General features: G+C 48.5%; 1 protein-coding gene across 3 annotated transcripts; it reads left to right on the forward strand.

Annotated features, from left to right (window-relative positions):
- Nucleotides 1–454: 454 nt before the first annotated feature.
- On the forward strand, nt 455–26,910 carry SPOCD1 (SPOC domain containing 1). Of its 3 annotated transcripts, none has more exons than XM_045548417.1 (15): nt 455–1,681; nt 15,893–15,934; nt 16,958–17,134; nt 17,399–17,524; nt 17,677–17,734; nt 18,032–18,122; nt 18,861–19,020; nt 19,131–19,247; nt 20,755–20,880; nt 23,154–23,265; nt 23,473–23,623; nt 23,942–24,092; nt 24,608–24,697; nt 24,992–25,185; nt 26,121–26,910. In XM_045548417.1, exons 1-15 carry the CDS (start codon nt 455–457, stop codon nt 26,773–26,775), a joined length of 3,477 nt encoding a protein of 1,158 aa, XP_045404373.1. In that variant the 3' UTR covers nt 26,776–26,910. The 3 variants fall into 3 exon arrangements, with proteins under 3 accessions (XP_045404373.1, XP_045404374.1, XP_045404375.1); XM_045548418.1 differs by having other exon boundaries at nt 24,992–25,178; nt 26,153–26,910; XM_045548419.1 differs by lacking the exons at nt 455–1,681; nt 15,893–15,934; nt 16,958–17,134; ... (3 more) ...; nt 18,861–19,020; nt 24,992–25,185 and having other exon boundaries at nt 19,185–19,247; nt 26,153–26,910.

A 26,910-nucleotide genomic window follows, 5' to 3' on the forward strand; every position in this document is an offset into this window, starting at 1 on the left:
TGAGATGAAATAGCGCATGTAAGTCAGTCATTAATAAATGGTGTCTTATTATTAGATCCCATTTAAGCAAAAGTGTGCACTCCCAGAGGCTGGAAGGCCTTGAAGGTCGCTGTAGCTCAGCCTTGGTTGGAGGCAGGCCTGTCCTCCCTTACCCTGGGGCAGCTGGTCCTGTGGGGGTGCCTACACCCCTGGACTGCTCACCTCCAGGCCTCAGGCTGGGCAGGGCCGGGGGCACTACTGGGAAGGGGGGCTGCCTCCCAGGTTCCCACTGGCCTGGTGTCCTGAATGGACTGGCAGGTCAGACTCCATGGTGAAGACCCCTCTCTCTCCTTCCACACAGTGCCTGCGTTCTGCTTGGGGCCCAGGTAGGTAGACAGACATGTCCCAGGAGGGGGATGCAGAAGACTCCAGCACATTCAGTCCCCGACACAGCTGTGGGCTTTTTCAGGAGGACATGGCTGGAGCCAGCTCCATGCCAGGCCTGGCACCAGACCTGCCAGGAGCAAACTCTGGGGCCCGAGTTTGGGCAGGCAGCAGGAAGAGGACCCTCAGGCAGGAGGCCCGTCGAGGTGCCAGCTCCCAGACTGGGGTTGCTGCTGGGGCCGGCCTGGGGATCTTGGAGCTGCAAGCTGGGGGCCGGGGCCAGGGCCAGGATTCGATGCAGCTGTGCACAGTGCCTGCTCAGAGGAGGGATCAGGCCTCCAAGAGGCTCCAGGTTCCTCTGCATGACATCTTAACTGAAAAGTGTGCCAGGAATCTTTGTAGCATGCCTGGGTGTCTCCCAAAGAGAGCTATGGTCAGCAGGGAGAGGCCGGCAGGGGTGGAGGAGGCGAGCTGCCCCAGGCCCAGAGAGGCCAGAGGTGGTGGGATGAGTTCTCCAGGGTGTGGCGGAAGATGTCCCACCCTCAGCAACGAGGAGCCCCCTGAAAGGGGCCTGCCAGGTTCACCAGCCCCTGCCCCCGTGAGGGCAAGAAAGAAAAGCAGGAAATGCTGGATGTGTTCAGAGGGTGGGGAGGGCGCTGGTGGGGGTAAGCGCCAGTGTGTGGGAGGCCCTCCCCAAGCTGCTGACCTGGAGTCCTTGGCAGGCCCCCCCAGACCCCTCTCCCCCAAAGACGCTGGGTCTGGGTCTGGAGATCCAGGTGGACGTTGGGCGGGATGTGCTCCAGGGACTGAGAAGTTTGGATGTTGGCCCGCTGCAGGGGATGGGACCCAGCCAGGCCGCCCCTGTGGCCCTGTTGGTTTCCTGGTGCCCAGTGGAGGGGAGGCCCCCAGCCCTGCACTGGGCCTGGGAGCGTCCGGACTGGCTTCTGCAGTGCAGCAAGAGGCTGAGCACGGTATGGGGGCTGGCTCTGCTGAAGGCCTTGTGGTGTCACACGACCAGGAGGAGCTGGAGGTCAAGGCTCAGCCAGCGTCCAGGGGGAGGCCGGGGCAAGGACTCGCTGCCCCTGCAGACATCCGCGCCAGCTCCCCAGAGCCCTTGGGCAGCCTCAGCTCCTCCCTGGAGCCCGCAGCCAGCAAGGCCTGCTCAGGCCCGTCCATGGGGCAGAGAAGATCCGAGTGTGCTGAGATGGTGAAGAGGGAGCCCGTGCCTTGTGCCGGAGACCAGGATGCAGACAGAAGCACAGACAACCCCAACCAGGATGAGCCAGAGAAATCCAGCCCGGGAGGCTGCCCCACACTGGTAAGTTGAGTCTGAGAGTTTGGGATAGGAAGGGCCAGGCCATGTCTCTTCGTACCATGTTTGGCAGTGGAATTTAATAGTGCTAAGCCAAATGGGCTCTTAACGAACATTCTGTGTTGCACATTTTAAGTAAATTGGGTAAACTGAGACCCACCAAGTCTGGAAGGAGAAAATATGCTGTGTTTACTGAATTCTTGCGAGGGGTCATTATCTTCTGGAGTCAGTGAGTCCTGGATTCGAATTTTGCCTTTGCTTCCTAGCTCAGTGACCCTGGGGTATTTTTTAGCCTCTCTGTTTCCTCATCTGTAAAAAAGGAATATTAATTCCAGTTTAATGGGGTTGTTTTGAGGATTAGATGAGATTATGGTATAAAATAATGTGCCTAGCACAGCAGAGACACAAAGTAGATTGCTTAATTTATGTTACATTTGCTTTTCCTTTAGTGTTAACAATAGTCCTTTAAGATAGGCATTAGCTCCATATTACCAGTTGGGGAAGCTGAGGCTCAGGGAGGTTAACAGAATTCTCTAGGCTCACATAGCTAGGGAATCAGTGCCCGGCCATGTTCCCTACATCCACTGCTCCCCACCCATTGCTCTTTTTCTATAATCATCATCATCGTTTTATTAATAATCATAGCTTACATGTTTACACACCAACAGCAGAAGATGACACTACTTGACTTTGGTGTATACTGCTGACATAGTTGAATTTTTATCAAATTTATTGAATATGTATTATGTGCTAAGTGTTTTTGATTTAACCCTCACATGACACCCAGAGAGATAAGGCGACAGACCCAGCTGGTAAATGACAGGCAGAGTATAAACCCAGGCGTCTGTCTTGGGAGCTTGGTGCTCTGCCTATCTGTGCATCTTCCACGTTACCAGCACAGTAGTCGTAGCATCCAGCTTGCTTAACATGTGCTGGGTACTGTGCTAAACACTTTAGCTTCAATCTTTGTGTTAGCAACAACCCTGTGAGGTAGATACTATTGATATATTCCCATTTTACTGATGTGGACACTGAGACTCCAAGAGGTGAAAAGACTAGTCAGGGCCAAACAGCCAATTAGTAGAACTGAGATAGGAACCAGTGTGTTTACCACTGTTTGATACTATATAAACAGTCCCTGACTAACAATGATGCCTACAGTTTTTCGATTTTACAATGTTGCAAAAGCGATATGCATTCAGTAGAAAGTGTACTTCGAATTTTTAATTTCGATCTTTTCCCAGGCTGGCGATGTGCTGTATTATACTCTCCCCGTGGTGCTGGGCAGCAGAGCTGCAGCTCAGTCAGGCATGAGATCATGAGAGTAAACAGCTGATAGTTTTTGCAGCAGTCCCCAGCCTTTTTGGCACCAGGGACTGGTTTCGTGGAAGACAATTTTTCCACGGAAGGGGGTGGGGGGAGGCGGAGCTCAGGCGGTGATGCAAGCGATGGGGAGCAGCTGTAAATACAGATGAAGCTTTGCTCACTTGCCCACCACTGACCTCCTGCTGTGTGGCCCAGTTCCTAAGTTTCATGGAAGACAATTTTTCTATGGACCAGGCTGGGGTGGAGGTGGGGGGCTGAGCTCAGGCAGTAGTGTGGCTTTTTACGCACTGCTGTGTGTATTTAATACAGCTTTACAGTGTATTAAATACATTTCAATTTAGTATATTTCAACTGACAATGGGTTTATTAGGATGTAAGCCCATCGTAAATCAAGGAGCATTTGTAATTACACTGGATTGCTATTACATTGTCTTTGTAAACATCACTCAAAACTATTAATATTTAATTTAAAAAGTAATATGTATTTATCATATAAAATAAAGAAGAAATAAAAATCTCCCATAATGCCAATATTCAGAGCTAACTTCTGTTGACATTTTGATATATGTCCTTTCTTCATCTTTTTCCTATGCGTATGTATCTTTTCTTCACCTGGAAATGGAATCATGTGTATCAAATTTTATAATTTGCTTTTTTGGCATTTAAAAAAATTTGACACTAAATTTGCTAACAGAGTACGGAAGTCCCTTTTTGTACTTCCTGGCCCGGTTGCCCTTCATCTGGAGATAGCCACTGTTAGTGGTTTGTGTCCTTCTAGTGTCCCTTTTGTGGGCTCCTATGCATATATGCACTTCTACACAGCGAGCCTTTTGTATAAACAGGCTCATCCTATACCTTATTGTTCTGGGACTTGTACTTTTTTTGTTTATTAAGCTACATAGTATTAGAAGATCTTTCCAAGTTGGTACACATTGTTCTGCTGAATTTGTGCTTTTCCTGAACCCTGCGTCATAGCTGTCTATAGACATATTTGTCACAGCCACAGGCGCTGTCAGGATGAGAGGATGGGCTGGAATTTCCTTTTCTCATTTCCATCCACTGTAGTGTAGTTAAGAACACGAGCCCTGAAGGCCAACAGACTGGCATTCAGTCCTGGCTTTGCCACTATCTGAATTACCTAGGCAAGTGGCTTTACTTTTCTGAGTGTAATTCCCACGTCTGTAAAATGTGAATATGAAAAGTACTTAGCTCCTAGGGTGGTGGTAAGGGTTAAATGAAATGATGTGTGTTTGGCATTTAACAAAGAACTTGGTACAAGAAAAATACTCAAAAATGTTACCTGTTGGCCGGGCGTAGTGGCTCACGCCTGTAATCCTAGCACTCTGGGAGGCCAAGGCAGGTGGATGGCTCAAGGTCAGGAGTTCAAGACCAGCCTGAGCAAGAGTGAGACCCCCGTCTCTATTAAAAATAGAAAGAAATTATCTGGACAACTAAAAATAATATAGAAAAAATTAGCCGGGGATGGTGGCGCAGCTACTCGGGAGACTGAGGCAGTAGGATCGCTTAAGCCCAGGAGTTTGAGGTTACTGTGATCTCGGCTGACGCCATGGCACTCACTCTAGCCCGGGCAACAAAGCGAGATTCTGTCTCAAAAAAAATAAAATAAAAATGTTACCTGTTGTTGACATGTGCAATTTTGTCCTGCTATAACTAAGTCTGGGTTGAACATCCTTGTGCATCTGGCTTCTCCCCACTTCTGATGATTTATTTGGACCAGATGCCCAGAAATGGGATTCCTGGGTCTGCAGTATTTTGGGGGGCTTTGGTGGAGCCACGTTCCTGTCTGGCTTGACTGGAAGCAGCCCACGACTGCTCTCTGCTCCAGGGTCCCTTCTCGACTCTGCAGCACAGCCCATCATCCCAGAGCTTCCCAAACAACCCATTGCCATGGCAACTGGTACCAGCTGCGGTAGAGGAATTGAGGCTGGGATGTGACAGGGACAGGCAGGTGGATGCAGACAGGGCTGAGTAGGGCGTGGGCAACCGTGGGTACAGTGCCCAGCTGGTCTGAGCCCCGTTTAGGGCTCTAGCACCTTCCCCTGGAGGCAGCCTGGCTTGTGGCAGGGGCAGACAGAGTTGTTCAAGGTCAGGCTCTGCCTCTTACTGCAGGGTGATTTTAGACAAGAAATGTCTCTTTTCTGAATCTTAGTTGCCTCCTCTATGGAAGGGGGACAGTTAGCCGGGCCCCAGAACTGCTAGGAGTTTGGTATGAGAGGCTGTTGTGTTGAATTCTTATGGCTTGAAGTAGAGACTCTTGCAGGGGGTGGAGAGCAGGGTTGAGATGCCGTTCTCTTGTCTGTCCTGAGCGCCACAGGGGCAGGGAGGTCTGGAGCCGCTTTGTGGCTGGGATAGCAGCGGGAGTGGTTGGGGGTTGGGGTGGGGCTCTGCCCCCCGCACTGCTCTCAGTCCACCTGTCATCACCAGTGAGGCACAGGGTGCCTCTGGCCCCACCAGGACCCCCAGGCTTGAGGTGCGTTCTCTGCAGCTGCCAAGTGTCAGGAGGTGAGGGAGGGAGGAGCGTGTTCTCTCAGCAGACAGGCAGCCTAAGAATAGCTCCTTTCATTAGAGTGCTTGCTGCAGACCAGGAGCTTCTTGTATGTCATCTCATTTAATCCTCACAGTAGCATTAAAAGCCAGTGTTAGCACCCCCATTTTACCGAGTAAGAAAACTGGGATTCAGAGAAGTTAAGTGACTCACTCAAGGTCACACAGTGAGTAAGTGGTGAGTCAGGATTTGAATTGAGTTCTGTATGATTCCAGAGTCTATGCGCTTAGCCAGGCTACCAAAGGCTTGGCTCAGGGGGTTGGGTGTTTATGGGACTTTATTACAATTTGTTGAACTAGGAGGGGGGATCCTCCAGGCGTCTCACAGTATAGCCGGAGGAGACAGGCAAGTAACCAGAGGGCTGAAATACAAACTGAAGCCCAGTGGACCATGGAAGCCCAGAGGGAAGGGCAGGGCAGAGGAGGGGGCTGTCTGAGGTGGGTCTGGGCAAGGGCAGTAGGTGTTCAGCAGGCAGAGAAGGTAGGAAGGGCACACCAGGAAGGGGCAGCGCATGCGTGCAAAACTACTGAGGCAGGAGGCAGCTCCGACTGTTACAGGAGCAGAGGTAGGTGGGGCACAGTCAAGAGGGGACAGTGAGGTGGAAGAGATGCAGGGAAGACACTGCTTGAACGGACATGGAAGGACTTGAGCGTGGTCCAGTGTCAGGAGGGGTCTCTCCAGGGCAGGAGCCAAGGAACCTTATGGACATCAACGTTTACAGAGAGAGAGAGCTGCTTGTGTTCCAGACACTGTTCTAAGAGTCTTTGATCATGATACCGATCCTTGCGTCAACACTGTGACGTAGATACTGGTATTCGCCCCATTTTACTGATGAAAAAACTGAGGCACAGAGAGATTAAGTAACTTTCCAAGATCACACAGATCCTAAGTGTTGGCAGCAAGTATATCATTGCATGAAAATGCCACAGTTTACTTATTTGTTGACTGCAGATGAGCATTAGAGCGATTTGCAATTTTTTGCTGTTACATATGGTGCTGCTATGACCAGTTTTGTATTTTTTTTTTTTGGTACATATGGGCATGAGCATCTTCAGGGAATATTTTCTGGGGTGGAATTGCTAGATTATAGAGTGTACACATCTTCAACTTTGGTGAAACAGTGCCAGATGTTTTCTGAAGTGGTTGAAATAGTTTACACTCCCACCAACTGTGTACAAATGTTCCAGTGACTTCACATCTTCACCAACACTTGATATTATCTGACTTAGATTTTTGCCATAGTGGAGATACGCTATTGTGTCTCAATGTTGCTTTAACTTTCATTTCCCTATTACTAAGGAAAGTCTTTTCATGCATTTGGGGCATTCCTGTTAAGTTTTTGCCAAAAAAGTTATTTTTTTTTTTCTTTTCTTTATTGATTTGTAGGAGTGTGGCTCATAATTTTACTTTCCTTTTGGTGTCTGTTGATGAGCAGAAGTTCTTAATTTTGTTTTACTGTGTTAAAATATGCATAAATTAAAATTTACCATTTTAACAGTTTTAAAGTATACAGTTCAGTGTCATTAGGTACGTTTACATTGTTGTGCAAGCATCACCACCACCCAGCTCCAGAACTTTTTCCTAATCCCAAACTCAAACTTTGTATCTATTGAACAATAATTCCCCATCCCTCCTCTCCGCAGCCCTTGATAACCACTATCCTACTTTGTCTTTAGGAATTTGACTCTTCTAGTACCTCATATAAGTGGAACAATACAATAATTGTCCTTTTGTGACTGGCTTATTTCACTTAGCTATTGTCTTTAAGGCTTACCCATGTTGTAGCAAGTATCAGAAATTCATTCCTTTTAAGGACGAATAACATTCTACTGTGTGTATATACACCACATTCATTTATTCATTCATCTGTCAGTGGACATTTGGATTGTATCCACCTTTTGGCTAGTGTGAATAATGCTGCTAAGAACATTGGTGTACAAATACCTGTTCAGGTACCTGCTTGCAGTTCTTCTTGTGTGTGTATACCCAGAAGTGGAATTGCTTGAGGAATTCTTAGTTTTAAGATATCCAAATTTATTATTTAATTTATAGTTTGTATTTTAAAAAGAATTCCCTTCCGATTTGAAAATGAAGATATTCTCATATATTGTATTGTTTTGCCTCTCACACTTAGACCTACAATCTACCAGGAATTGATTTTTGTGAATGATGTGGGGTAGGGATCCAATTTAATTTTTTTTTTTTTTTTTTTGAGACAGAGTGTCACTTTGTTGCCCTGGCTAGAGTGAGTGCCGTGGCGTCAGCCTAGCTCACAGCAACCTCAAACTCCTGGGCTTAAGCGATCCTACTGCCTCAGCCTCCCGAGTAGCTGGGACTACAGGCATGCGCCACCATGCCTGGCTAATTTTTTCTATATATATTTTAGTTGGCCAGCTAATTTCTTTCTGTTTTTAGTAGAGACGGGGGTCTCGCTCTTGCTCAGGCTAGTCTTGAACTCCTGACCTCGAGCGATCCACCCGCCTCGGCCTCCCAGAGTGCTAGGATTACAGGCGTGAGCCACCGCGCCCAGCCTCAATTTAATTTTTAAAGATGGATACTCGGTTGTTCCAACACCATTTCTGAAAATTCTGTCCTTTCCTACTTACGTGCAATGCGAGCTCTGTCTTAAGTCAGGTCTCCATATATGTCGGACTGGTTTCTTGTCTCCCTGTCCTCATCTTGTTCAAATTATCTTTCCCTTTCCCTATATTGCACAATGAATTATAGTAGCTTGTTAATAATTCTTGATATCTGGTGAGACAAGTCTTCCAACTTTGTTGTTTTCAGAGGATCTTCACTCTTACATTCTTTTGCTCTTTCATATGTTACAATCAGCTTGTCAGTTTCCAGATACAGACACAGACACAGACACACACACACACACACACACACACACACACACACAAACCCATTGAGATCATGATTGGAAATATATTGAACCTATAGATCAGTTGGGGAGAACTAACATCTTTACAATATTGAGTCTTCCAATCCATGAACATAGTGTATTTCTCCATTTATTTTGATCTATTTTAAAACCTTGTACTCTTTTTCAGCTTATTTCTAAATATGATATATATATCTCTATATAACTTTTTGTTATGGAAAATTTCCAGTAGATGTGAAAGTAGACTGAATTGTAAGCAGGGTTGGCAAATTATGACCCATAGATTGGCTGCCTCACCTGGTTTTGTAAATAAGCAAGACTATTTGTTTACATATTGTCTGTGGCTGAGGTAGTTGTGATAGAGACCATATAGCTGGTGTCAAAGATAAAGCCAGACACTAGTTAAAGGGGTAAGGACAGATTTTAATCAGTAGTAGCTATTGCAATAAGGAACACAGCCCAGCGTGAACTGAACTGAACTCAACTTCGATTTGTACAGGAGTAACTGGGCATGTTAAAGGAAGAATCAAGGAGTAGGGAAGGGGGCAAGCAGGGCTCGGTAGAGTCAGAGAAGTGAAAGTTACAAAGGGTTGGTCAGTGTAAATGTGATGAGGCCAGTTTTGTCTGCTAGCTGGCAATTATCAAAGTTAGGATTCTGTCCTCCCATAGAGACTGGGAGACAGGTTCTACTCTTGGGTGTTGGCTGAAACAGACGGTAAATCTGGGGGCAGCTTGAGTTTTCCAGGCAGGTAGTTTAAGAGAGGGGACTAGGGTCATCTTAGGGATGTGGCCTTGAACTCTTAGAAACTATGTTAGTGTTTATTCAGGTCTTTTTTTTTTTTTTTTTTTTAACCACAGAGTCTTGCTGTATGGCCTAAGCTGGAGTGCAGTGACCCAATCACAGCTAAGTGCAGCCTCAAACTCCTGGGCTCAAGCGATCCTCCTGCTTCAGCCTACCAAGTAGCTAGGACTGCAGGTGTGCACCACCATGCCTCACTAATTTTTTTATTTTTTGTAAAGACAGGGTCTTGCTATGTTGCTCAGTCTGGTCTCGAACTCTTGGCCTCAAGCAATCCTCCTGCCTCAACCTCTTGAGTAGCTGGGACTACAAGTGCATGCCATGCCAGGACAATTTTTTCAAAATTTTTTGTGGAGATGGGGTCTTGCTATGTTGCCCAGTCTGGTCTCAAACTCCTGGCCTCAAGTGATCCTCCCACCTCAGCCTCCCAAAGTGCTAAGATTACAGGTGTGAGCCACCATGCCTGGCCTGATATGTCTTTTAAGTCTCTTTTAATCTATAGGTTGTACCTCCATATCTTGTTTTTCCTTGCAATCTTTTTTTTAAGAAACTAGGTTGTTTGTCTTGTAGTTTATTGTATCCCTGTGGTATAAACATGTTCCTTTGTCTTCTCTATTTCCTATAAACTAGTGGTTGGATCTAGAGGTTTGATTAGAACTGGATTCAGTTTGGGCGAACTATGTCATGGGTGGTGGTGTGTTTTTTCATAAGATTTCATTATACTGCTTTATATTTTTTGATGCTGTTATGAAATGGTAACTTTAAAATTGCAGCTTCTAACTGTTGCTGGCATATAAAAAATACAACTGAGTTTCTTTTATTTATTTATTTATTTTTGAGACAGAGTCTCACTTTGTTGCCTAGGCTAGAGTACCATGGCGTCAGCCTCGCTCACAGCAACCTCAAACTTCTGGGCTCAAATGATCTTCCTGTCTCAGCCTCCTGAGTAGCTGGGACTACAGGCATGCACCACCATGCCCGGCTAATTTGTTTCTATTTTTAGTAGAGACAGGATCTTGCTCTTGCTCAGGTTGGTCTCGAACTCCTGACCTCAAGCAATCCTCCCGCCTCGGCCTCCCAGAGTGCTAGGATTATAAGAGTGAGCCACCATGCCCAGCCAAAACTGAGTTTCATTTATTGATTTTCTATCCAGAAATCTTGCTGAACTCTTTTATTATTAATTCCTATAGTTTTATCTGTTACGATTTTGTTTGTTTTCTATGTAGACAATCATATGTAGACAACCGACAGTTTGTCTTCTATGTAGACCAGTGACAGCTTTGTTATTTCCTTTCCAATTTTTTACATCTGTCTCCCCCTCCCTTTCCTCACTGTGCTGAGACCATTAGTATAATGTTGAATAGAAGTGGTGATGGCAGGAACCCTTGACTTGTTTTGGATTTTAAAGGAAATGCAGTCGTCATTTCACTGTGAGTATGATGCCTGCTATGCTTTTATATAGATGGTCTTTATCAGATTACACTCCCTTCTATTCCTGGTTTGCTAATTATTCTGAATGCACCGTGCATTTTATCAAATATGTTTTCCCTATTTTTTAAGATAATAATATGATTTTTGTCCTCTAATTTATTAATGTAGTAAGTGAAGGAGTTGAGCTTTTTAAATGTTGAGCTTATCTTGCCTTCTTGGAACAAACCCAACTTGATAATGTCATATCTTTTTATATTTTCTAACTTCATTTTGGTATTTTGTTTGGAACTTTTCTATTTCAGTTGATGAGTTAGCTGGCCCAAAGTGATTTATTCTCCTATTATCCTTGCGAGGTTTTGGTATCAAGGTTTTGCTAGCCTTGTAGAATGAATTACAGATTGTTTTTTCTTTTTCTATTCTCTGGAAAAATTTATATAAGATTGGCATCGTTTGTTCTTTAGACATTTTGGTAGAATCGCTAGTAAAAAAAAATGTCTGGACTGATGTTTTCTTTAGGGAAGGTGTTTCTCATTGTACTACTTTATGTTTTTTGATGCTATTATAAAATGAGAGCTTTATCATTTATCTTATAATTATAGGTTTATTCAGTGTTTTTTTTCCTTGAATCAATTTTGGTAAGTTACACTTTTCTAAATATGTATCCATTTCATCTGAGTTTTCAGATTTACTGGCGTATTGGCATTCAGTGTTTCACAGTAGCCTCTTATCTTTGATGTCTGTGCGTTTGTAATTATTCATTCCAAATATTCTCTAGCTGTACCTTCTCTCTTTTCCTTAATCAGTATTGCCAGAGAATTGCCAGTTTTTCCAGTCTTTTCTTCATTGTGTGTTTGTTTTTAATGTCATCTTTCTTTCAGTTTATTCTATTTGATAATGTCTTAAAAATAGTTCATTAGTTTTTTGCCTTCTTTTCTAATAAAGTCATTTAAAGCTATAAGTGAACCTTTTCATTATCATTTTTGCTGCATCCACCAACTTGAATATGTAGTCTTTCTTATTATCATAGTATCATTCGATCTCAGTAATTTACAATTTTTCTTTGACATGTGCATTGTTTAGAAGTGTCTTTCTTAGTTTACAAGCATATTCGCTGGTGCTTGTTACTGCTTTATACTTAATCATGTTGTGGTCTGAGAAGGTTGTCTTTGTCTGAGTTATCCAGTATCACAGCCACTAGCCACTTGTGTCTGTAGAGCACCTGAAATCTGGCTGGTCCAAACTGAGATGTACTATCAGTGTAAATGCACACCAGATGTCAGAGACTTAGTACACAAAAAAGAGTGTAAAAATATAATTAATAATTTTTGCATTGAGTACATGTTGAAATGATAATATCTTGGATAAGTTCAGTTAAATAAAATATAAAATTAATTTCACTTTTTTAATGTGGCTGCTAGAATTACTTAAAAGTACACATGTGGCTCACATTATATTTCTCTTGGGCAGTGCTGATCTAGAAAATACTGATCTTTTAAAAGTTGTTGATATTTGTCTTATGGCCCAGGTAAGGTGTGCTTAATTTTCATTTGTGTTTAATGTATATGGGAAAAGAATATGTATTCTTTAGTTATTAGAATTAATGTTCTCTGTGTATGTATATATACACACATACAGATTCAACTTGTTAATTGTTTTTTATTCTTATTGGATTGTTTTGTCAGCGTGATTTATCAATAGAGAGAAGCGTGAAATTTTCTTGCTATAATGGTGGATTTGTCGTTTTCTTGTAGTTTTACCAATTTTTGCTTTACGTTTTTTGAGATTATGTAATTAGGTGCTTATAAGTTTAGAGTTGTTATAGTTTCCTGGTGAAACTGCTTATTATTATGTAGTAAGGTCTTTTCCTCTAATAATTTTACTTTAAAGTCTGTTTTATCTGTTATTAATTCAGCTACAAAGATTTATTTTGGTCACATATATTATTCCATTTTATTTTTTTAAACTTTTTGCATCATTGTGTTTTAGAAATGGGTCTTATAAATACCTTATAATGATATTTTTTCTTTAAAGTTCTGATAACTTTTGTATTTATCTGAAGTATTAGTTCATTTACAATTCATTGTATTTATGAATTTATTTGCACCTATTTCTACCATTTTATTTTGTGCTTTGTGTATAGTTTGAATTTCTATGCTTTTCCCCCAATTACTGCCTCCTTTGGATTGCTTATTTTTTCTTGTTCTTTTTTATTCCTCTAGTAGTTTAGAAGTTTTCCATGCCCTGTTTATGTTTTTGTGCGTGGTTCTCTTAGAAATTTTAACTCGAATACTTAAATTACCAAAGATTAAAGGTAGCTACAGTCTTTATCTTCCTGCAAAATGATAGAAGGATCTTGGAACGCTGTAATTCCAAGTACACACTTTCTCAATGTGTGTGCTGCCGTTACCCAGGAAATTGGTCTTATCTTATTTTTTTAATCCCCCAGATTACACACTGTTATTACAGTTTCATACAATCAATGTTTGTTTAGATTTAACAATATATTTATCATTTTCTTTGCTCAGAATCCCTCCTTTCATGTCAGCTGTTCTACCTGGGTTTGTTCTTCCTTCTGCCTCACGTTCATCCTTCAGCATTTTGTTTATTGAGGAAAATAAAATTATCAAGAAAAACAATAACTGTCTTGGTTTTCTCTACAATATCTTTAATTCTTCCTTATTCTTGAAAAATATTTTGGCTGGGTCCACAATTGAGAGTTATTTTCTTTAAGCACATTGAAAATATTATTTTTCAGGCCGGGTGTGGTGGCTCACACCTGTAATCCTAGCACTCTGGGAGGCCGAGGCGGGAGGATCGCTCGAGGTCAGGAGTTTGAGACCAGCCTGAGCAAGAGCAAGACACCTTCTCTACTAAAAATAGAAAGAAATGACTTGGACAGCTAAAAAATATATATATAGAAAAAAATTAGCCGGGCATGGTGGCGCATGCCTGTAGTCCCAGCTACTCGGGAGGCTGAGGCAGAAGGATCGCTTGAGCCCAGGAGTCTGAGGTTGCTGTGAGCTAGGCTGACGCCACAGCACTCACTCTAGCCCGGGCAACAGAGTGAGACTCTGTCTCAAAAAAAAAAAAAAAAAAAGAAAAAGAAAAAGAAAACATTTTTTTTTTCTGTTTTACTTTTCATTACCATGAAGAAGTCAGCTGTTACTCTGATTGCCATTCCTTTATAGATAAAATGTCTTTTAGTGCCTGGCATTATGGCACAGAGATTAAAGCTCTGGAATCAGTTCCTGGATTTAAATCCCAGCTCTTTGGTTTATTAGCTGTGACACTGGGCAAGCTGATTAACCTCTCTGTGCCTCTATGTGCCTCAGTTTCCTCTTTTGTAAAATGGGAGCAATAATGTTGCCAGTGCATACCTTATAGGGTTGTGGTAAGGATTAAATGAACTAATATGTAAAGCAGTTACAACAGGGGTAGCACATTTTAAATGCTATTAAAGTGTTAGCTATTAGTTTTTCTTTTTATGCTTTAAGATCTCTGTATCATCAGTGTTGATGTGTCTGGGTGTAGATTTCCTTTTATTTATCCTGTTTGAAATTCACTGAGCTTTTTGAATCTGTGCCTTGTGTCTTTTATCAATTCTGGAAAATTCTTAGCTATATATCTTCAAATATTGCTTCTGCCCCATTCTCTCTCCTCTCTCCTTCCAGAACTTTAGCTAGATTAATTAATTAGTCCTTTTCACTCTATCTTTTGTATCTCACTGTGTTGCACAGTCTCTGTGCTGTGAATATTCTAGATAATTTCTTTAAATCTATATTCTAGTTCACTAATTTGTTTCAGCTGTGTCTAATATGTCATTAAACTTACACACTGAGTTTTTAATTTTAATTATTATTATGATATTTTTCATTCCCAGCAAGTTGTGTTTGGTTCCCAACCAAATCTTCCTGGTTATGTTTTTTATAGTTTTTCGTCCTTCACGCGTATGTTCCACTCCTTCCTTTTAGTTCTTTAAACATATTCTACACACATATTTTGTATTCTGGTCTGGTAAGTCCGGGATCGAAAGTCTTTGCTGTCTGGTTCTGCTGCCCGTTGTTCTAGAGCCTCATAACGCTGGTGTGAGGACCCCCGAGACGGGCCAGCCACACGCTCTGAGCTGTGAAGGGCTGGTCTTAATATCTTTCCTGCTCCTTTTCTTTCCAGATCCCCTGTTTTCCTTTTTTTTCCCTCTTTCTCAATTTAATTTTTTGAAAGGCTGATTCATTGCCATGGTTCCAAAAAAAAAAAAAAAAAAAGAGAAAAGTCGCCTTCTTAGCACCCAGTCCCTTCCCTGCTGGCAGCCTGGGTGATTAGGTTCTTGCGGATACTTCCAGAGACATTTTATGCATATTCAAGCAAACACAAATTTAAAAATTCATTCTCTCTGTAACGCAAATGGTGGCACACTACACACATTGTTCTGAACTTGTTTTTAATAAAAAATATGTTTCTGATTATAAAAGAAATACACGCTCATTTTGAATAACATGAATACCCAAGTGTCTACAAGTAGAAAGTGGAAGTCTCCTGGAATTTCATTCCCCAGAGATAACCTCTATTATGCATCTATAAATATGTATTTACATAAATGGGCTTATGCAATAGATACTGTTCCATAACCTATTTTTTTTTCTTTTCCTCCTAATAAGACACCCTGACATCTTTCCATGAATTTTTCCATGTCTCCACATAGCCCAGCAGTTAAGTGCTTGGGCTTTGGAGTCAGACAGAGCTAGGTTCTAAAATTAATACTAGCTTTGCAGCTTAGTAGCTATGGCACTTTCCAGATCCTCTCTGAGCCTCAGTTTCCTTGTCTGTAAAATGGGGATAGAAATAGTATACACCTCATCCTGTTGTTCTGGGACCTTAATAAGACCATGCATTATGTGCTTCCTCTGAGGCCAACTACTTTGTAAGCCTCCAGTGAATACTAAGTTTTATTATGACTCCCTCCTTTATAATAGCCATGTTATGACTCCTTTATTATAGCCACGTAGCATCCATAGTATGAAATGTCACCATTTATTAACTGTTTCCCCTTTGATGAACACTAGACTGTACCCAACATTTTTGTTGTAAATACAGCTCGGTGAACACTGAACACACACCTTTTCCAAATGAGTGTCTTCTTTTTGTGAATTCCTTGCCATGGCGTCACTAGGTCCTCTGGATTCTAATCTCTGCATCCTCTTTCTCTCCAAGGAGGAAGTGAAAATGCCCCAGGGGGTGAAGCTTGTGTGTTACGTAGGTTTTGACTTTTTGTTACTGCCCTTCTTCCTTCCTTTCCTCAGGTGGGGTGGGCAGGAGGTTCCTCCACAGTAGAGGCGGTGCTAGCCCCTCTGGCTTGCCCTCCTCCAGTGCATCCTAGTACTCCCCTCGCCCTATGATGCTAGATCTCAGACTTCCAGTTTCCCCAAAATTGTGGAACCTGACCATTCCATGATCATTCATTCAAGGATTAGTTTTCAGATCCATCTGCTTTCAAAACAATTCCCTGTGGTTTGCAATAAATTAAAAGAATCAAACAAAACACACTTGAAATGGGATAAAAGCCTAAAGAAAGCAAGAGAAGAAGGGGGAAATCTTGTTACAATAACCCCTTACCCTCAACCAATCTTGGAAAAGTACAACTGCTAGCCTCAAAGTTAACACTGAGCTTCCTGCCAGCCATAGCAAAAAGGGAAGCAGGATAGATTCTGTAGCTCATTAGAAGACCAAAAACTACTCTGCACCTTGAAATGGTCATGAAGGGATTTCTCTCAGGGGCATAGAGGGATGATTGGCAGCCTTACAGAGGGGGTGATGGCTGCATGAGGCTGCTTGGGAGGAAGGGAAAAGAGCAAGTCAGTGATCCCTAAAAGGCTCATGGCAGAGCTTTGAGCAGGAGAAGGTGGAGTCAGAACAGGGTGTGTCTCTCCTCCTGATGACGTGTATCTCTGGTCCGAAGGAGGGTGAGAAGGGTCCTGGGGCAAGGTCGGTTAACTCTGAATGTGGTGGCTGGGTGTTAGAGGGGAGGCTGGGAGGATGGGAGTGAGGACAGGCACCCCTCACGGGACAGGAGCCAGCTAGTCAGCACGCATTTATGGAACACTACTATGTGCCCGGCCTTTTCCGACAACGGGAATACAGTGGGGACAAGACAGGCACATTCCCTGACCTTAGGGGGCTCACAGTCCAGTGGGGGGGAGAGACATTACACAACTGCAGGCGAGGGAGGTGGGGGAGCAGCCAGCCCTGCTCGGTTCTGAAGTGCGGTCTCCCCTGCAGCTGGGTTCCGGGGCAGTGGTCCAGCTCCTGGGGGCCATCAGCCACAGCCAGGCAGGGGGGCAACTGCCGCCAAAGCTGAAGGCTCTGGAGGACTTGATGGAGGTCAGCTCGTCCTCACCTGCCCGCAGGCCCAGAAGGAAGGAAAGGCCCGTGGCTCTGGGCCCTGCTAGGTGCCAGGTACGGAAGAGGCTTCTTTACATAGGTGATGTCACTTAATCCTGCTGAGAGAGGTGCCTTCACACCTGATTCACAGACATGCCACTGAGGTTCAGAGAGGTGGCATCACTTGCTCACGCTGGCTGGCCTGAGCTCTGTGTGCTCTTTCTCCCGCACCCCTGAATTCAGGGGCTTGCCTGGAGGAGGGAGGGGCTGGGCCTCCATCTGGGGAGGGCACAGTCGCCGGCCTCAGCTTCCGGCCAACCAGCATATCCTCTTCCCAAGATTTTCCAGCCGCCTCCTCCAGGAGGTGCAGCGTGGGACTCTGGGGGCCTCTCCGACCCCTTCCACCCGCTGGGAAGCTGCTCCCCGCCCCTCAAGGACCCTACCTCCGATGCTGAGTGTCCTCAGGTGAGTGCTTCTGCCCCTGCCACAGGGCATCCTTCACCAGGGCCCGGGTCAGGGAGCACATGGGAGTGGCGAGGTGACGAGGAAGCAGCGTCCCCTGGGCCAGAGGCTGGGCCCATTAGGCACAGCCTCAGTTCCTCACCTGTCCCCTACAGAGTGGCCCAGTGGAGGCTGAAGAGGAGGAGCCTCTGCAAGAGGGGACAGAGGAGTCAGGTGAAGGGCCGTGGAAGATGCCCCTCAGCCGCCTCCTGTTCTCCAGCGACTACGGGGGACTGGGGGGGGATTTGGACCCAGCTCCTGGCCCAGCTCCTGCTAGGATTCTCCTTTCTAAAGCCCCTCCCCAAAGGGGTGGGGGCTGCTCACTGCCTGGGCTCAGCTCCCAGACAGATGGGGGGGCCTAGGTCCCCGAGGGGGACCCCTCTTGTCTGCCTAAGCCCTTTAGCACTGAGTCCACCCCCTCCCCATTCCCCTGGGCACCCCCTGGGAGCCCGTGACTCTCTCTCCCCACAGCTCAGCCTCAGCCCCAACAGGAGAAGCTACCCCTGGACATCGCAGTGCGGGACAGGGTGGCCCGTGCCATGCAGGAGGCGCTGTGGAGTCGGTAAGGCCTTGCTCCCCACTTCCCAGACACGGGCTGTCCCCACACACCCCCACCTGCTGGGCCATGCGTGTTCTAAGGGCTTCTGTGTGTATGACTGAGCCCATTTGGTAGCTGTGAGGTCACCTGCCCACGCAAACAGCCAGTGGAGAGCTGCAATTTGAACCTGGGTCTCCCTGGCTTCAAGGTCATGCTACTGCGGCCCTCAGCGTCTGCGCAGGTCCTTGTGGCCCCCAGCGATGCTTTCACACACAACCAGAGTCTGCCGGGGGCGGCTTAGAGATCTGAGCCCAGAGCTCTCGCTTACTGACGGTGAGCCCGAGGCCCAGAGAGGGCAGGACTTTGCAAAGGCCACACTGCAAGTCACTGGCGGATTCAGGTTTATATCCAGGGCCAGGGCTCTGTCCCCTCCCCTGATTCATGCCTTACCCTCCCCCCGCCCAGGTTTCTGCCCCTCCACATACCCCTGTTCCGGATCGAGCGTGGGCCGAAGAGTCAATTTGGATTCGAATCTTGCTTTGCCACTAATCATGCAGCCTTGAGCGAGCCCTTATCTTCTCTGAGCCTCAGTCACCCCATCTGTAAATGGGGAATGATAATATTTCTTCCCCACAGGGTTGGGGTAAGAATAACTAGGGTCATGTAGGAAAATGCCCAGGACATACCCCACCCCCTCACCCCATCCATCTCCCTCCCGGACGGCCTCACAGGCTCAGCACGGCCCTGCCCCTGTCCCCACAGCCTCCAGGAGCTTCCAGACCTGGCGCTGCATGAGGAGGTGGTGGAGGGTGTCGCAGCCAGCATCGAGGCAGCCCTCTTCAACCTGACACAAGGCACCAACTGCCGCTATAAGACCAAGTACCGCAGCCTGCTCTTCAACCTGCGGGATCCCAGGAACCCGGTGAGCGGAGCTTCGGGCTGGGCCAGCCCTCCCCTCGAGGCTCAAAGCCCTGGGAGGACGTTGGGGGCCCTCGGAGCAGTGTGGTGCAGCCCCTGCCCCTGCCCCTGCAGGACCTGTTTCTCAAAGTGGTTCACGGAGACGTCACCCCCCATGACCTGGTGCGGATGAGCTCGATGCAGCTGGCGCCCCAGGAGCTGGCCCGCTGGCGGGACCAGGAGGAGAAAAGGGTGAGCCGTTGGGCCAAGACAGGGTGGGCGAGAGGACTTGGGGGCAGACGGTGGCCCCAGGATGGAAGAGGGAGAGACAGAGACAGAGAGCAGAGGGCAGAGGAAGACAGGGAGAAACGCAGAAACCGGGAAACAGAGGAGGGAGACGGGGAGAGAGTCAGATCACCCCACAAGAGAAACGGGAAAGAGGCAGACATGAAGGGATTGGGGACGGAGAACTTGGTATAGGGGTGACACACTTGGTTTGCCATGGAGCTGGGCTGTCGGGGGAGGGGGAGGACTGGGTTGATGGTCCAGAGTCTGGAGTCCAGGGTGGGCATCAGCCGTCCATGGGGGCTAGTCCCCCGACGTGCCCCTCTTCCTGTCCCAGCTTCGGACGCCCTGGAAAAGGCTGGAGGTCTTCCTGGTTCCCCAGGCTGGGTGAGGGGCCCCACTGCCCTTGTGCTTCACAGTTATGTCCCCATATACCCTGTATCCATGGATCTGTCCCTGCCCGAGGCCTGCTTAGGGGCAGGGAAGGTGTGGCACTGAGCGGGCTTGGGAGAACACTCGCCCAGTGCTTGTTGGTGGCCCAGTGGGAGAGGAGGGACTGATCTAGGGCTAGGGCCACTGGGATCCGACGGGGCGCTCAGGCCCCTGTCCTGGAAGACACTTGGCTAGAATTAATAACTAGAGTCTGTCAGGTGACTCCGTCCACTGCAGACTGAGCCTCTGTCCAGGCACCGTGGGGGGCCAGGGGTCAGGACTGGCTGTGGAGTTTGTCGGGGCTGGTGCAAAAGGAAAATGTGGACGCTTTGTTCAGCAACTACTAATGAGTCAAGGTGACAGAGGGCACGTAATGCAAAGCACTAAACAAAGACAGGGCCCTTCCAAGCACAGATCTCACGTCCGTGAAGCCGACCCTGCAGGGAGGATGGGACTCCTGTCTTCACGGGGTTATTAGAAAAGGAGAGACAAGGCTTCCAAGAAACATTTCAGATAGAATGACATCGATCAACAATAAGAATCACAAGTAGCATTTACTATGAGCCATGCTCCAGGCTAAGCATTCTACAGATGTTTAATATAGTGCCTTTAATTTAATTCCCAGAGAACAGATAAACTAAGGCTTAGAGCTGGTAAGTGCTTGCCCAAGGCCATACTACCTTGTAAATCTTTATTAAGGGCCCAGCTGGGGCTCCAGAGCTTACACTCTTTCGACTACACCACCCCCTTCCTAGCACAATGGGCAGAATTGACGTGTGGGTGAAGGTGAAATCTAAGAGGGCTTCCTGGAGGAGGCAATTCTTGAGTTGAAGGGTGAATGAATGGACTATGGAAAGGTAGTGAGGGTGGAGGGCTTCCCAGGGGAGAGGGAGGGCAAAAGCAAAAGTGTGGGGATAGGGGAAGGCCTGACGTGGAAGGGGACCCACAAGAGAGGGGCCTCAAGGGAGGAAAGGGAGCTTTGGGCTCTTGGAGGCCAGAGACCCCCTAACCTGGCTGAGCTTGGGCTACTGCCCCTCCTCAGGGCCTGGAGATCATTGAGCAGCAGCAGCAGGAGCCGTGCAGACTTCCAGCCTCCAAACTGACTCACAAGGGTGAAGTGGAGATCCAGCGGGACATGGACCAGACGCTGACCCTGGAGGATCTGGTGGTGAGTGGGGGGTGACCTGGTGCCAGGCAGGGCCCAGGCCCAGGGATCCCACTCCTGACTCCACCAGCCGTGTGGCCTTGAGCAAGTCAGCCGACTGCGCTGAGGCCCACCTTGTTGTGATAAAGCAGGGACAATGAGCCTGACCGCGCAGGGTCCAGGGCAACACAGAGCGAGACAGCGCCACGTGCACCCGCCTGCCCGTGCCTTCCTGGTGCTGGTCCCCTGCCTTGCTGTCTAACCCCAGCGCACCCACATGAGTACTCGGTACCGTCGCCACAGGCACCCCCAACCTCAGATGCTCTGCCCAGGTCTCTGCTGGGAAGCAGGGGTCCTCACTGTCCCAGGCAGTGAGTTTTTCCGACGTGAGGAACACAGACCTCTGCTCAGCAGATTTGTTCAGGGATGCTCCATGCGCCCATGGCAGTCAGGCCAGAGGGCCTCCTGGAACTTGCCCTGGGAGCTGGAAAGCCAACAGCAGTGACCAGGGTCTGGTCTCCTCCAGAGCACCCTTAGGTCCGTCCCGCTCCTTCCTGCCTCGACTCCTCTCCCTTGCACGTGGCCTGACATGGAGGCTCAGCAGCCCCAGAACGGACCAACCCGTCATCTTGGCCTCGCGCAGCCAGTTGGAACTTCCCCCGGGCTCTCTGCAGTCACGCTCAGAAGCCACTCTGCCTGTGGCTGGGGTGTTCCATGGGTCAGATGTTCACCTGGGTCCAATCAGCTATGTCCAGGAGAGGGGTCACAGGGCAGGCCCCTGAACTGTATTCATTCACCCAACACATATGTGTTTACCGAGCACCTGCTGGGTGCCAGGCACGGTTCTAGGCTCTGGGGAAACGGCAGTGAACATGAGAGACAGAAATCCCTGCTCCCCTACCACCACCACTGTTCGGGCCAATGACTGGGAGAACCACTGCCTGTGCAGAGAGGAGCCCTGAGCGGGTGTGGCTGCCCCCCAACCAAAGCCAATCTATGTTCCCCAAACTAAGTGGAAATGGAGGGGCAGGAGCTAGGTTAGACCTAGAGAAAAGCCCTCAGCCCCAAGAGAAAGGAAGACAGAGGGGAGGTGGCCAGGGAGGGGAGAGGGAAACAACACATAAAAAAAATCTTTTTATTAAACGGCTACCATGGCTGGGCACAGTAGCTCACACCTATAATCCTAGCACCCTGGGAGGCCTAGGCAGGAAGATTGCTTGAGGTCAGGAGTTAGAAACCAGCCTGAGCAAGAGCAAGACCCTGTCTCTACTAAAAAATAGAAAAATTAGCCAGGCATCGTGGCGCATGCCTGTAGCCCCAGCTACTCAGGAGGCTGAGGCAGGAGAATCGCTTGAGCCCAGGAGTTTGAGGTTGCTGTGAGCTAGGCTGACACCACTGTACTCTACCTGGAGCGACAGAGTGAGAGTCTGTCTCAAAAAAACCCCAAACAAACAAAACACCAGTGCATTCAAACCTCACGGTGACCTATGAGGTGGGTGCTTTTGCCTGTTTCCAGCATGAGGAACCTGGCACCATGTGCCCGAGGTCACGTAGCGTGCGGTGGTGGGGCTGAGACTGCAGCCCGGGCTGTCTGGCTGCAAAGCCTGTGCCTTGGCACTGCTCTGGGGGTGGTTTATAAGACAAGAATAGAGTTTCAAAGTCTTCTTAAACCTTCCTAAAGCACTGTTTGTTTTGTGTTTAAAGCTATGCGGGGGAAAAGTGACTTGGCAATAGACATCAGGAGTCTTTAAAATGTTCTTTCTCCCTGATTCTGTCATCTGCCTCTGAGAACTTGTCCTGAGGAAATAGTTTAAAGTTTAGGAAAATACTTTCTGTGCAAAGATGTCTTCAGTGCTATTTATACCAGCGAAAACCTGGAAAGGACCCAGGCGTATAGCAGGAGAGGTGCTACGTCCACTGCGGCCCACCCAGCAGTGCGGTGTCTGCAGGGACTATAGAACGTGGCGTATGCCTCTGCTACCATTATGGACAAAAAGAATAGAAAGGTGAATATTTGATGCCAGCTATTTTAGTAAAAGCACCCCAAAACCTATGCATAGAAAAACTATTATAAAGGAATGTCCAGAATATCAACAGTTGTCTCTGGGTGGAGTCAAGAGGTGATTTTTTTTTTTTTTAATTTTCAAATTTTCAGTATTTTTCAAATTTTCTTTACAAGTTCATGGTACTTTCATAATAAAAAATATATTATTGAGAAAAATAAAACACATCTCTGGGGCCCCCTACACAACCCACGGAGGGCTCCCCAGCCTGTCCCTCCCTCCTCTGCCTCCCAGGGCCCCGCGGTGCCCAGAGACTGCAGCTCACTGCCCCCGCCTGCCACGCTAGAGGACACCACGGAGCAGCACCAGCACCACTTTCTAGACCCCAACTGCCGCATCTGCAGAGGTGGGAGGGGGACACAAGAGGGGTGCAGGGGCTGAGTGTGGGGTCCAGCAGCAAGAGGGATTCATGGCCTGGGGAAAAGGTGGCAGAGTGGGGATGCCCCCCCAAGTCACCTCAAAAAGAATTTTGTTCAAACCCTGGCTCTAAAGCTCTGGGTTGGCTTCAGCCTTGCTGGCTGCCCGTTTCAGCTCCTGCCTCTGCTGTTTGCAGACTGGGAGCCCTCGAGTGAGCTGCCAGCCTCCTTCAAAGCTATCAGGAGCAGCGGGGACAATGTCTTCCAGAGAGTCCTAAGCCTGGTTCCTGTGTCCTCTCCGGAGATACCCAAAGCCAGGAAGATGCTTCCCATGGAGCCCCAGGACAGGTGTGGGGCTGGGAGCAGGGAGGTGGGCAGCCCAGCAAGGTTGGGGGAGGCCACCAGCTGGGCAGAGGACACGGCATGGGCTTTTCTTTCTATATGGCCTTGGGCAAGTCTCCCCTCCTTTGGAAGCCTCAGTTTCCCCATCTGTGCAATGGAACCAATTGTCCCAGCCTTCTGGCTGCCCCCTGCACAAGGCCAAGCTTGGCTAATGTTCCAGTCCCCACAGTGGGGACACAGCACCTGCTCTGAAAAGAAAAGAGGTGCTGGGGAAGTTCTGGTGACCTGCTCTGCCTGGCCCTTTCTCTCTGTCCCTCCTTCTAGGGTCCCTCCATCTGGGCTCCAGATGCCTGCTGCACCCACAAAGGCCCTGCCCTGCCAGCCGCCCTGGGAGGGCACTCTGGACATGTTCTCCATCAAGCGGTTCCGGGTCAGGGTCCAGCTGGTCTCGGGACACAGCTGTCGGCTCCTCCAGGTGCACCTGCCCTGCTTGCTGACCAGCCCCGTCGGCTACTCACACCCCCATCCATCCACCCATGCATTCTCTTACTCATCCATTCTACAAGTCATGTGCCTGGCCCTGTGCAAGGCACAGGGGCCAATGAGACGCCATCCCCATTTCTGCAGAGACACACAGGATGACAGACTCCCTGGAGCCCAACGCATAAAGCAAGAAGGGTCCAGTGGAGGAATCTGATGCCTGTCTGGCTGGGAGGAGGGTTTTAGGAGTGATCATTGAGTGACTGAATGATCAACTCGAGTGGATGGAGGTTAGAGGAGGGAGGAGGGGCTTCTGAGAAATTGTAGGCAATTGGCCAGGAGAGGCTAGGGGCCTGCAGGGTCAATTAGAGCTCTCTGGCCAGCCACTGAGGGTCCAGATACACTGTTGCTCACCTTCACCACAGGCTGTGGCCCTCCAGGTGGCTGGGAATGAGCCACCCTAAGTGGGTGGGAAGCTGGGGGCTGACTGACTATCCCACCTGCCCCCAGACCCTGCCCGAGGTGATCTGCTCAGCAGGCTGCATCCCCACCACCACTGTCTGGGACCTTCTGGCCAGCATCGGCCCAGCCGAGGCCAAGGTAACAGCCCCTCTTCTAGCACCCTACCCCTACCCCTACCCCTACCCCTACCCCTACCCCTACCCTGAGCTCGCTCCCTCTCCACCTCCGGAGCAGAGGCCTGGTTTGGGATATCTGGGTCTAATTCCCAGCATGACTGCAGACTCACTGTGTGATCCTGGACAAGTCCCCATTTCCTCCTCTGGAAGATGGGGACACACTTCCTCACAGGGTTCTCAGAGGTTTAGGGGAGCCCAAGGGTGACGGCAGGAGTAGAGGATGACTGTGCCTAACGCTGTTCCCCTGCAACTGCAGGATGTCTGCGTGGTCAGACTGTGCCCACAGAGGCCACAGGACACCCAGAACTTCCACCTACTCTACTCCTACCTCAACAACAAGCAGTGCCACAGCCTGGCCGCTGTGGAGCATGTGGGAGTGGTCCTGCTGCCCCTGCCCGCCTTCCAGCCCCTGCCCACCAGATTGCGTCCTCTGGGAGGGCCAGGTGAGTACCTGATGCCCATACCAGACCCTGCCACCCCTCACTTCATGACCAGACTGGGCATGGTTGACACAGTCACCCTATCTCAGCGAAGGCAGGCACATCTCAGCAGGGCACTCTTGACATGTGAGATCAATAACAATGATAGATCACACTTGGATATTGCTTCCTATGTGCCAGCCATTGTTCTAAAAGTTTACCTGGATGAAATCTTTTGGTCTCAAAATAGCTGTAGCTATTCTGATGAATGGTACAGTTAGATTCTCCATTTCACAGATGAGGAAACTGAGGTAAGAAGAAGGCAAGTGACTTGTCCGAAGTCACACAGCCAGCTAATAGCAGAGCCAGGCTTCACACCCAGGCAGCACGGCTCCAGGAACCAGGCTCCGTCACTCCACACACTGCCTGTCCAGCTAGGCACCCCCAGTGAAACTCCTGGGACAGCCACATTTGACCCAGGCAGCAGGACAGAGGCAGAACTCAGAAACAACTGACTGTAAACATCACCAAAGATTGGAGGGAGGGATGTTTTGCCACAGCTATCTGGGACCACATGTGGCCTCTGTGCATGGATACTCTCCAGGGCTTGGCTCCAGGCAAGCAGCTGGGGAGTGGGGGTGGGGTCTCAAGGGGTGGACTGTACCCCTTCCCAAACAAAGTGCTTGGCCTTTCTGGGGTGTGCATCCTGGAACAGTGGGGTAGACTTTGAATCCACAGAGTCCTGAGGTCAAACCATCCATGCCCCACCCTCAGCCAGATGAACCTTGATCACACTGAGACCAAATCTTCCAAGAGAGGCTCACCTTCCCACTTCCTTTCCCAGCCATCTCATGGGCCCCCAGGTCACTATGGGGAGGCTGTTCTTGGGCCCTAAGCTCTATAGACTGTGGCAGCCAGAATGCAGCTTCTGGGGGCTGTGTGCTTCCCCCACCTGGCCTTTGGTCTCTCCCTTCCTGTCTCCTTCCTTCTTTTCCCAGGTCTGGAAGCTACTCACTCAAGTCTGTTGCTGGCTGTGCTGCTCCCCAAGGAGGGGCTTCCAAACACAGCAGGGTCCAGCCCTTTGTGGGGGAAGGTTCAAAAGATGGTCTTATTCAACAGAAACGTGGATATGAGATACTACCACTCAGAGTACAGGAGGCCGCATGTGGCCCTGAAGGGGTCCCCTCCCCAAAAGCATACCCTGCAGCAGAGCCAGGGGAAAGGCAGTCTGTCCCCAAGGGGAATTTCTGCTTGGCAGAGGTTCCCCAGAGGCAGGGGGAGGCTGTGGGCAGAGCCTGAAACTTGGCAGGGTCCTGGGCGAGGGTGGAGGCCCCCAGAACCAGGTTGGTGCCAGTCCCGGAATCCCTGTTCAGCAGCACCAGCTGCCCATGGCTTTGGCCACGGCCAGCACCTCCACAGGGCCTCCTGTCCCCACCAAGCCCTGCTCCAGCACCTCGAATCCCTGGTGACCATAACTCACCAACTCCAAGCCTCACTGTGGCACCCAGGCCAGGAGCTCCTTCCCCCATCCCCTGCAGCATCTGCCCAGCCCCCTGCAGCTCCAGAGCCCCCTGGCCCAGCCCCTGACTCTGCTTTGGACTCTACAGATGGAGCTGGCTAGACTGTCCCCTCCCTAGAGAGGCCTGACCCTCCTTACCCACCAGAACAGGGACTTTGATTCCCTCACCAGTGCTGAACCCTGACCTGTTCCAGAGAGAGATGGTGTGGAGGGAGGGAAGGGTCACTTCTACCCACC

Source organism: Lemur catta, chromosome 3 (genome assembly GCF_020740605.2).
Source record: "Lemur catta isolate mLemCat1 chromosome 3, mLemCat1.pri, whole genome shotgun sequence".
NCBI classification, from domain to species: Eukaryota; Metazoa; Chordata; class Mammalia; order Primates; family Lemuridae; genus Lemur; species Lemur catta.